This window comes from Macaca mulatta, chromosome 17, assembly GCF_049350105.2.
Source record: "Macaca mulatta isolate MMU2019108-1 chromosome 17, T2T-MMU8v2.0, whole genome shotgun sequence".
Lineage (NCBI taxonomy): Eukaryota > Metazoa > Chordata > Mammalia > Primates > Cercopithecidae > Macaca > Macaca mulatta.
Genome location: NC_133422.1, coordinates 91,566,956 through 91,578,088, shown reverse-complemented (window position 1 = coordinate 91,578,088; position 11,133 = coordinate 91,566,956). Strand labels below are relative to the sequence as shown.

Here is an 11,133-nt window from a genome sequence, read left to right as displayed (position 1 = left end):
GGTCAGGTGACATTTTTCTAAGGTTACAAATCTCACCCATAAGCAAGAAAGGAATCCACAATTCCTACTTCCACAGAAAAAAAAATAACATATTAGTCTGTTCTCACACTGCTACTAAAGACATACCCAACCCTTGGTAATTTATAAAGGAAAGAGGTTTAATTGACTCACAGTCCAGTGGAAGGGGAAGCAAACATGTCCTTCTTCACGTGGTGGCAGCAAGGAGAAGTGCAGAACGAAGCTGGGGAAAAGCCCCTTATAAAACCATCGGATCTCATGAGAACTAACTCAGTATTATGAGAACAGGATGGGGGAAACGGGCCCCATAGTTCAATTATCTCCACCTGGTCTCCCTCACAACACGTGGGGCTTATAGAAACTGCAATTCAAGATGAGATTTGGGTGGGAACACAGCCAAACCATATCAAGTGAGTTGCATTGTTCAAGAAATTTTTGAATGAATGAGCTTTTTCCTCTACTAGAAATTTCTCCTTCTTTGCTTATATTACAGGAACTGTTTATTTAAAAATAAAATCTCACATTGGAGAAATACACTTTAACACTGTGGAGAGGCCCATGTTAGTGCTTGTGATTTTCTTCCGCTGTTTTTTCTCTTCCCCTTCCCCCTCCCCTTTTCCTTCCTTATCTTTTTCTTTCTTTTAGACTGAATTCCCAGATCCTTTGCTCCAATCCCTCGTTTTCTCCCACTGCTGTTTCTCAAATCTGTACCTCATCACTTCATCTCCAGGAGGCTTTTTCACATTTCACAGCGGATTTCAATGTGCTGGGGTGGGCAGCGAGGGGGAGAGTTACTGAGAACCACCGTTTTAGAAGCTTATGTTTTTGAGAGTTTATAAAATCCTCTCTGGCCTCAGAGGCTCTACATTGTTTCAATCCATATTTTCTTTGTCTTTTATGGCTTTTCATGTTTCACATCCAATAACCACATTTGCATCCAAAGCATGGATTTCCCGAGTTTGACAAAGCTGATCCTATGGATTCCATTTCCATAAATCCCTTAAAGTGTTTTAGCGACTTTGCTCATTTTGCAAAAGTCTCTGACAAAAACACAGGGGAAAACAATTGCTCTTGACATCACAACAGTTTAATATTTTAACTTATTCATTAAATTGTGCTTCACATCAATGGAAATCCTCAGTTCTACAAACTATCATTTTTAAATAGCAATAAAGGTTGATAATGTCACAATACAGTCCCCTAGTAACTGAGTTCATACATATTATTGTACAGAAATAAAAGGAAATATCTCTTAAGAGAAATAATTTACTATCTATTGAATAACTATCTTTACATCTAAAATGGGTCACCACATAAAGATCCAGATTTTTCTTTCCAACACTGAAATGATACATTAAAAGAGAAATAATGCAATCAAAGCCCCAGAAGTACTTCTGAGGAAGAAACAAAGGAAGGTGAAAAAAATGATCGTATGATTAACAAATAAATGTCAAGGAGGTGGAAGACAAATGTGACAATTACTGAAGTACACAAAACTTTTGCTCCTCAAAACACCGGTTTTTCTGGCAAGATGTCAATCTGGCCCTTTGATGAGTTCCCGTAATGCAGCAGAACGTGTAGCTCACAGAGGTTCCACTAATGTGCCAAAGGATGACAGCTGCAATCCTTTCCACAGACATCTTGGAACACAGGCTCAAGAGACACCTGTCCATCCGCGTTCTCGATCTGGAATACTGCTAGGTTAGCGTGAGTCCTTGCCTAGAAGTTCAAAGGCTTTTGTGTTGCAGATGTTGCTGGTGTTTATAGCTAGGCCAGTCCTCTGGAAATCTCTGCACCTCTGCCAGGCAGGTTGGTTCTTTCACATGCTATGAAGATGGGTTCATGTGCACTCCATCAGTTCATTAGGCTACAAAACACACAGGTTTCACAACCTGCCCACTTGCTCAGAAGGGCTAATTTGAAGTCTCAAGGAATTAGTTCAGATGTGTGTCCAGGTGAATGTGGTGAGAAGAGAACAGGCATTGGCTTATATCCAGTGGAGATGGTAGAAGGGGAGAAGAAGGTAGGCCGAAAGTGCCTTGGAGAAAGAACCCTCGCATGCTCCTCAGATGGCACAAAATGGGTAGACTCATCAGACCCAGCCAGCCCTAATACCCAGCCTGAAGACATGCAGTTGCTCTGGTGACCAGTGGAGTCACAGCAACTATGGGAAAGGAAAACCTTGGAGTCACAGCTGCGATCAGATCAGGGTAGTCTTGTGTAAGTCCAACCCAGCTTTCTCTGATCTGATCCTTCCAACTCAGCTTTCAGTCCCTACAACCATTTCAAAGCTCTGGTCCTGTCTCAAGATCCTCTTCACTCATTTCTTTCAAATGGCTAAAAGCATTATAGTCCATATGTTTCCAGGATGCCCTCGTTCTAGAGGACAGAAACTGTATCTTAGTCATTTTTCTATTTTTCAGTATTGCATGGCATATATTTAATTCAACTTTCCACCTTGGAAAGATGTGCCTCCTTTTAGAAGCCACAGTTTCCTCTAGAGTTACTCCTACTCTCCCTAACCCCCATCTCTAAATGATCCCATTATACAGGACCTCGGATACAGATCACGCTTGATAAGGAATCAGATAAACTCTCTGTTTGCAGATTTTATGCTAGGACAACTTAAAGCATTTCCTCTCTCCAGTGAGTATGCAAAGGGACTCATTTAACAGCCAATGAAACCTTTAAGAATGAAAGCAGTATGTTGCTGAAAAAGTACCAAGAGCCTGGGGAAGAAGACATAAAAAAGGGAGTTTTTGTTGTTGTTGTTGTTTTGAGGAGGGTTTGTATTGATTTCCCTTAGTAAGGAGTTGTGAGCACATTCCCTTGGCCTTCATATTGAATAGGTTTTGAGTTGGATGGAGTAGACACCCAGCTAGAAGTCTTTGAATGCCTCCTCTGAGTTTTGGTCTCCCCTGCAACACCGCCTATCTCTTGGATATTTCATTCCTAATAAGAGGTCCCCTCACTGGAGGTAGGGAGCTGAGAGTAAACTTGACCAGTGTCTTTGGCATTTTCCATGTCAAAAAAGGTAAGGAAGGATATAAATCAATAAAGATTTAGATTTCATATTCCTGCAGTTCCCAATCCCAATACTGATGCTGAGCTGCAAAAAATAGTAGGAAAGGCTATGAAGTCAAAAGGCTGGGGCTCTAAGCAACTTTTTTGCTTATAAATTAGAGTCGTTGGGAAATCTTTCAACATCTCCTACTCTCCATCCCAAACTAGCAAGTGGCATAATGAATAGAGGTCCTATTTAGCACACAAGAATGTAATGAGGACCAAATGAGACAGCACATGCAAAAATGTTTTGAAAACCATTAAATGCTACACAAAGTGATGAATTTTAGTCTTATCTTTCACAAAACATATGATGAAGTAAGTGACATTAAAAAGCACTTGAAATATTGTTTGGTTCCCTTTTGTATCAGATACTGATCATCTTTATCAGTATTAATTTCCACATTGTTTCACATTTTTTCTTTAATAACAGAACCCCCTATGCTTATCAAGGCACATGACAATCAATAATAAAGACATTCCCTAGCCTTCTTTGCAGCTAGATGTGGCAAATGTCTAGGTTTTAACCCATGAGATGTGACTGGAAGCAATATGTGCAACTTCCCTCCACTTCCTCTCTACTACCTTAAACGTAAACGTGATGGCAGGAGCCATGGCAGCCATCTTGGTCCATGAGGTGGATGCAGCACATTAGGATGACAGAGCAACAGGAGAGAGCCTAGGCGTCTGGTAACGTCACACACCAGAACTGTCAAACCAGTTTGCCTTTAAGTAAGAGAGAAATAGCTTCCATGTTAAGTCACTGTTTTGAATTTCTGTGTTAAATCAGCTGAATGGGAATTCTATCCAATCCACTTATATTTATTTTTTAATGATCTATTCTTATCTCCTTGCTAGGTCTATCTTGGGGACTTTCTTGCCAATATTAGTACTTTCTCTACTCAGATTTTTTAAAAACTTACCTTAAAGGCATAACACAGAGTCCTCATACTTCAAACTTTTAATCAAACTAATTATGACAAAGTTACCTCCTTTAGATGAGAAGAAACACGTCTTTATCGTTTTTAATAAAAACACATGACATGCCTCACTGTTGTCTAACACTGATTGTTAATGTTGCCAATTACTTATGAGTATTCTAATAATTATCAGGGCAGTTTCCTCCAGTTTCCAAGAGCAGGCTGACTAAAAGTTAGAAGGAGCCAGAATAAATGTGTATGTTAGTCCTTAACAACACACAGACACACACACACACACACACACACACGTGCACATATACACAAAGACGTCTCATCCTAATCTCCAATCTGGGTACTGGAGCTGCCAAGAGAAGGGAAAGAACTGTAGGAGTCAATTGGGTTACAGAACCCCTGGGGATTGTTTTTTTCTTTTTTGTCTTTTCTTGGGCTTTTGACACTGATATATCTGGAGCTGATTTGGTTTGGGGTTTAATGCTCCTGACTTCCATGGATCCTTAGGCCCAGATGCATTCTGCTGGCATCACTTCCCTGAGCATCACTCAGCGTGGAAGTGGGCAGTCAATTTTTGGAGAATAAACTGCATCCCTACCTCTCCATTTCTATCAACATAGGACCCCATGGGTATGACAAGTTTGCTGCTTTAGAATGAAATGAAATGAGGGAGGAACCCCATGTTGGTCTTTTTAATTTGCTCAGCACTGGCCTGGGGCCAACATAAAGAGCAGGCTCCCTCTGAACATCCTGATACCTGGTCTCAAGTGGAGCCCCATACATCATGCCTTCAGCAGAAGGCAGTGGAAGCCTTTGATACCAATCCCGGGGTGCCTAAGGAACAGCGTGAAGTGAGCAGGGGCTGCCTCCAAGTCTCAGTTATGCATGAATTCCTTGCCAAAATTTTAAAGTGAGTTTAAAAGAAACAATCCAAATGCTTTCTAACTTGTTTTGATTTTCCACATGACAAAACACTGGATATTGTGTGTGTGTGTGTGTGTGTGTGTGTGTGTGTGTGTGTCAGTCACAGAGGCAGGAAGAAGGATAATTTGCAGTCCTGCTATTCTAGGCAGAAAATTAGATCCTAACAATGAGATGAGAAGCTAGAGAGAGAGCCGCTCATTAATCCCAGCTGCAATCCTCCTTCCCTTCTTACCTTAGGAACAAATCATTGGAAATGGAGAAATATTTTGTGAGCCAAATCTCTACCAACTAACAAGCAATATTTAGTTGGCCCCTTTTAACTCACCCTTGTATATGGCTTAAAAAACAGAGCTGCCTAAAAAGTCAGTGATCTGTCAGCTCATTGATGGCTCAGTGATGTGGAGGGGGCTGGACTGACCCAAGGCAGCCTGGCTTTGGGTCAGTGTTAGCGTGGGGCTGTCACGGTCGGGCTACCCACATGGATTAGAGACAAATGCTTCTGGGAAATTGCAGCTGGCTTCTTGCATTATTGGCAGGAAGCTTTAGGTAGGACAAGGCCTTATTCCATATGGATATGGTGATGGAGTAAAGAGAACTTGACCTTTTTAGTCAGCTCGACCTAGCTTACAACCCGTGGAGGGGCTACTTATTTTCTGTGGGCTTCACTTTTCTCATCTGTGAAATGGAGACTAACAATATCCATTCGTCGTGCAGAATCTATTTAAGGTATGAAAAGGGCCTCCCTCAGTTCCTGGAGCAAGGGAGCCACCCGATAATGCCTTCTCTTGCACCCCAGATGACGCCACGCACAGTGAGAGAAGCATCTGCAGCTCTGTATCTGGTGGAGCTGCTGGACTTCCCTCTGTGCAGGTAAGCACTCCATGAATGCTTGTGGGCTGATTGACTCACAACCCCAGAGAGAGTATTCTGGAGGCTGACAAGTGGCTTAGGTAAAGCTAGCTTAAACATCAAACATGTTGGATATCAATGAAATAGGCTTTTCAATCTGATTTAGGGGTTTCACACATTTTGCCTTCAGCTCCTTGAAGGGATTGATCAGATCAATCCGTTGTAAAACTTCCCACTCACTCTGATCCTCCTAATAAATGCTAGACAAAGGCTTTCTCTTCCTTCTTCCATACATATCCCCTTACTATTCTATAAACTTCTTGTTATTGTAGTTGGGATTATGAAAAGGTGAAAATAAGAACTCGGCAATGCAGCACATTTCTTGTCCAGTTTTAGACACTCTGGACTGATTTACTGGCTGTGGCCACAGTCTAACAACAGGTAAAGATCGTGTGGGAAGAAAACAGTGATCAGGCTGGAGACATTCAAGATGCTGGGAGGCAGAGTCTGTCTAAACTCCTGTGATAACCATCCCATGAATGGTGTTTCATGTCTCCTGGCCTAATTCAGAGTTCTTATTCATTTAGTAACCTCAAATATATTTTGTATACATGCTAGCTAAGTTCCTATTCTTTGGGCCAAGCTTTTAAAAACATCTTTCTGTGGTGGCAAAATTTTAAGACTGGTAGTACCCCATTAAAGAACATAACTTCTCCAAAAAGGTTAAACCCTGAAATATTCCTTTAAAATCTAAGATTATGTGACCAGTTTAGAAATGTTAGGCGTATATTGATCTTCCTGGTATTTTTTTCTCTTAATTTATCATTCGTTCCTCACATTGAAGGCAACAATTGGTAAAGAGAGATCCCTTTAGGCATTAGCAAATAAGCAAGTTTTCTCTTAAATGCTCCTACCAATGTTGATTTCTCAGGGGCTACAACCTCCTCTATTCTGGATCCACTCCCCATTCCCTAAAAGATGGAAGGAAAGGCATGGCTTAAGGTTGTGGTGTCAGGATTTTGTAGGATGTGGCTCTCTAGCAATGGTCAATAATAGGATAATTTTGTTTCAAAACAACTGCAACAACAAAACACGTTACTTGTGATTTAAGTCACATTCAAATAGAGTTCAAAGATGACAGCTAACAGCCAAGTGGCGGTTGGTGTAAGACCTCATCTAAGGGCTGAAATGTTTTTCTCTTTCTCTTTATACTGACTGATATTCTCATAATGGGAGACAGTATGACATAGGCCAGTTTCAGCAGAACATCCAAGCCATAATTTGGCTTTTCATGTGTGCCTCTGTGGGTTCCTGGTACCCAAACTATTCTATGCTCCTGCAAAGGAGATCACAGGAACTGTCTCCTTTTTCAGTGTGGCTCTCCTTGGCCTTCTAAAACAGTCTATATGGGATGCACTCCTACCCTACTTAATATCACCAATTGCAAAATGTCAAGAAAAGAAAAAAAGAACAAGACAGATAATCTCCAGCTGGATAAAAATGAAGACAAAGAAGGAAGCAGATGTCCAAATCAAGCACACACAGCCAGATGTCCTCATGGCCCAGCTTCTCCAAGGTAACTCAACAGAAGGTCAATGTGCCTGCTCATCCTCCCCATCCTGAGAGAGGAGAGGGCAGGGGGTCACCATCTCACCACTTGGCTGTTGTAGTCCTCGGTGACAGTCCCCTCTGCAGCCCCATCCTCTTTGGGCCACTGGTGGTCCCTGTGCTCCCGTTGCAGCCTCCGCTCCTCCCGCCGCTTCTGGCGGTCCCTCTGGTGCTCTAGCTGCTTGGTGTGGTGGTAGCGCTGCTGGAAGAGATCTTTTGCATACTCGTAAAGCTGCATGTCCAGGAAGTTTAGCTCCTCAATGCGTTGGCGGGCGCCCTCATTGATCTCCACGTTAGAAGCCCTCGTGATGTTGAACTGTGTGAAGGGGGAGATGAACTTGAGGTTGAATGTTCTCTCAAAGAGAAACTGTGTCTTCCTCTGGAACTCAGTGAGCCCAAAGAAGGCCATGTTCTTCAGGTTGTTCTTTGCACTCTGCAATAGGATGGTGTTTCTTTCACTCTCGTTCATGAAAGTCAAGTTGTAGCAGCCCACCAGGCTGAGGTCAGCCAGCATGCGCACCTGGCGATTGTTAGCCAGGTTGTAGCTGCAATCCATAAACTCCCGCAAGCTGACCCCAGACCAGTCATCCCCAGGGTAGCAGGTCGGCAGCTCATCTGGGGTGGGGCTTCTTCCATCACACATGTGAAGAGAGGTTTTCCACGTGGCCCCTCTCTGGACGTGTTTCCACTCGCTCAGGTAACGTGACACTGGATCCCGTAACATTGTGATGTAATAGAAATTCCTAGAAGAAATTAGAGGAAGAGCGTCAGTAGTTGACAACTCTAACAGGAGGGATCTAAATTTCTACAATTTTACATCAGCATTGAGTCAAGGGACTCTTTTGCCAGATGTTCATGTGAGAGTACGTGCCTGCATTTGTGCCTATTGATGCGTGTGCACATGTTTCTATAAAGATGTATGTACCAGTTTTCAATGCTGAGTTTGTTGGGCTTTTCCTCCTTGCTCCAGTGTGGGGATGCATGAGGTGGAAAGAATAGATAGTTCATTCATTCATTCGTTCAGCAATTATTCACTGATAAATTACTACTGGCAATAACTATACCTTACATTTAGAGAAAATACCATGATTTTTAAGTTATTACCCATCTGCTCTTTCATTTGATTCTTACAGCAAACCTTTGTGGTAGATGTGGTTCCATATGATAGGGTTATATGAAGGAGGTGAAGTGATTTATCCAAGGACATGGGATTAGAAAGAACAAGGCTGAACCTGTATTCTCCTTAATCTCATTTTTTTTTCCTTTTATTCTGAGAGGGAGTCTCGCTCCTTCACCCAGGCTGGAGTGCAGTGGCACAATCTTGGCTCACCGCAACCTCTGCCTCCTGGGTTCAAGCGATTCTCCTGCCTCAGCCTCCTGAATAGCTGTGATTACAGGCACCTGCCACCACACCCAGCTCATTTTTTTTTTTTTAATAGACATGAGGTTTCATCATGTTGGCCAGGCTAGTCTTGAACTCCAGACCTCAAGTGATCCACCCGCCTTGGCCTCCCAAAGTGCTGGGATTACAGGCGTGAGCCAGCATGCCTGCTGGCCTCCTTAATCTCTTTATACTGCTACTTGGGATTATGAGGTAGGTGGGTTGAGGAAGGATGGGTTGGGTGTGGAGACTAGTATTTACTGGGTGCCTACGATGTGTTAGGAACTGTGCTAAATGCTTTATGGATGCTTGCACAGATGATCCTCAAGACAATTTTGTAAAATGGGTTTTATCGTTACTTTTTAAAATAAAAGCTGAAGCCACAGAGGTTCAGAAAAGTGAAACTGGAGCAAGTCTAAGTTAGGCCTATTTGATTTCAAAGCTCCCATGCTTTCCTGTACATCATATTGGTATTTAAATTGTAATTTCTATGTATTCACCACCTATTAGTGTTGAGGTTCTGTGGTTATTACAATCACAGATCTTATCTAATTCCACCTAATGGATTACTGAAAAGAAACCCATTATTAAATGGTTCTCTTTAGAAAAATCACATAGAGATCAGGATATCTGTGGTTTAAAAGGACAAGGGAAGTACTAAGAGGCAGGAAGAGAGATGGAGAAGTTGAGGAATGAAAGAGAAACAGCAGGCATTAGAGGAAAGTAAATACTGCTTTAAAATAAGGACAATCCTTTCCATTATTTGAGAAGCCTACCAATGGAATGAGCTGCCCACCCCAACCCCGTCTTTCCAGCACAGTCTGGAAGTCCATTTGTCAGGGAAGTCATAGAAAGGACCCCATTACGAAGCAGGCCCCCAAGCTGTCTTCCAATTCTCACACCCCACTGCAGCCTGTTGCCCTTTAGCACAAGCCAGTCTGATTCCAATCCAATTTTAGTTCAGTCCTTGGCTCCTTGAGGGGGGACAGCTCCAGAAATATAGGGTAGATCATAGTAACTCAGAGCTCCCCCAGGGAGAAAAAATTAGCCCTGCAATATTCCGAAAAGAACGCCAGGCCTGCAGTGACACCCGTACAAATGTCTTGGTGCAATAGAGAGCCCAGAAACCAAGGCTGGTGCTGCCAGGTAGGCCTCAATGTGACCTAGCATGTACTCAGTGGAAAGCAGTATTACCCAGCATGCCTGTCCTTAACCTGGTGTCCAGAGGGCTGAACAAAACTAGGTCATTTTTCTTGATTCAACTCAGTGTCTGCTCTTCAAAGAAACTTGATGATAAAATAAATACACATATATAGATACACAGATATATAAGATAGATAGATTGACAGTAGGAGTCTGTTGAGGAATGACTTTTTATTACTACTGCATTGTCATAGTTTTCCAAATATCTGTGTTAGCAAAGGCAGCAGTTGTAGATATTCCTCCCCTGCATCACTCCTGTATGTTGTTAGGGCATGCATTTGTACTTCAAGATAAATGGTGGTGTGCCTGACTAGAGATACTCCTTGAGTTATGATGGGGTTACATTTCAATAACCTATTGTGATTCGAAAACGCCCTAAGTTGAAAGTGTATTGAGTACACCTAACCTACCAAACATCATAGCTTAGCGCCAAACTTAAACGTGCTTGGAACACTTGCATTAGCCAACAATTGGGCATATTTATCTAACATAAAGCTCGTTTTATAAAAAACTGTTGAATATTTCATATGTTTATTAAATATCTTAAAGAAAGTGAAAAAAACAGAATGGTTGTATGGGTACTCAAAGTATGGTTTCTACTGAATGCCTACGGCATTCCCATTATTATAAAGTTTAAAAATAGCAAGCCAAGCCCTCATAAATCAGACACTTTCTGTATATTTAAATCAAAGGATGTCTGATTCCTCAAAGACCTAAAGACAGAACTATCATTTGATCCAGCAATCTCATTACTGGGTATAAAGCCAAAGGAATATAAATTGTTCTATTATAAAGACACATGCACATGTATGTTCTCTGCAACACTCTTTGTGATAGCAAAGACATGGAATCAACATAAATGCTCATCAATGATCGACTGGATAAAGAAAATGTGGTATATATACACCATGGAATACTATGCATCCATAAAAAAGAATGAGATCATATCCTTTACAGGGACATGGATAGAGTTGGAGGACATTATCCTTAGCAAACTAACACAAGAACAGAAAACCAAATACTGCATGTTCTCACTTATAAGTGGGAGTTAAATGATGAGAACACATGGACACATAGAGGGGAACAACACACACTGGGGCCTATCAGAAGGTGGGAGGTGGGAGGAGGGAGAGGATCAGGAAAAATAACTAATGG

General features: G+C 41.9%; 1 protein-coding gene across 1 annotated transcript in view; it reads right to left on the bottom strand.

Moving 5' to 3' along the window:
* Window positions 1-1,083: 1,083 nt before the first annotated feature.
* Window positions 1,084-11,133, bottom strand: part of HS6ST3 (heparan sulfate 6-O-sulfotransferase 3) — a 765,037-nt gene continuing 754,987 nt past the window's right edge. Inside the window, exon 2 of the mRNA XM_001087034.5 lies at window positions 1,084-8,137. Within this exon, the coding sequence (XP_001087034.3) occupies window positions 7,429-8,137 (709 nt within the window). The 3' untranslated portion in view covers window positions 1,084-7,428. The remainder of the gene's footprint in view (window positions 8,138-11,133) is intronic.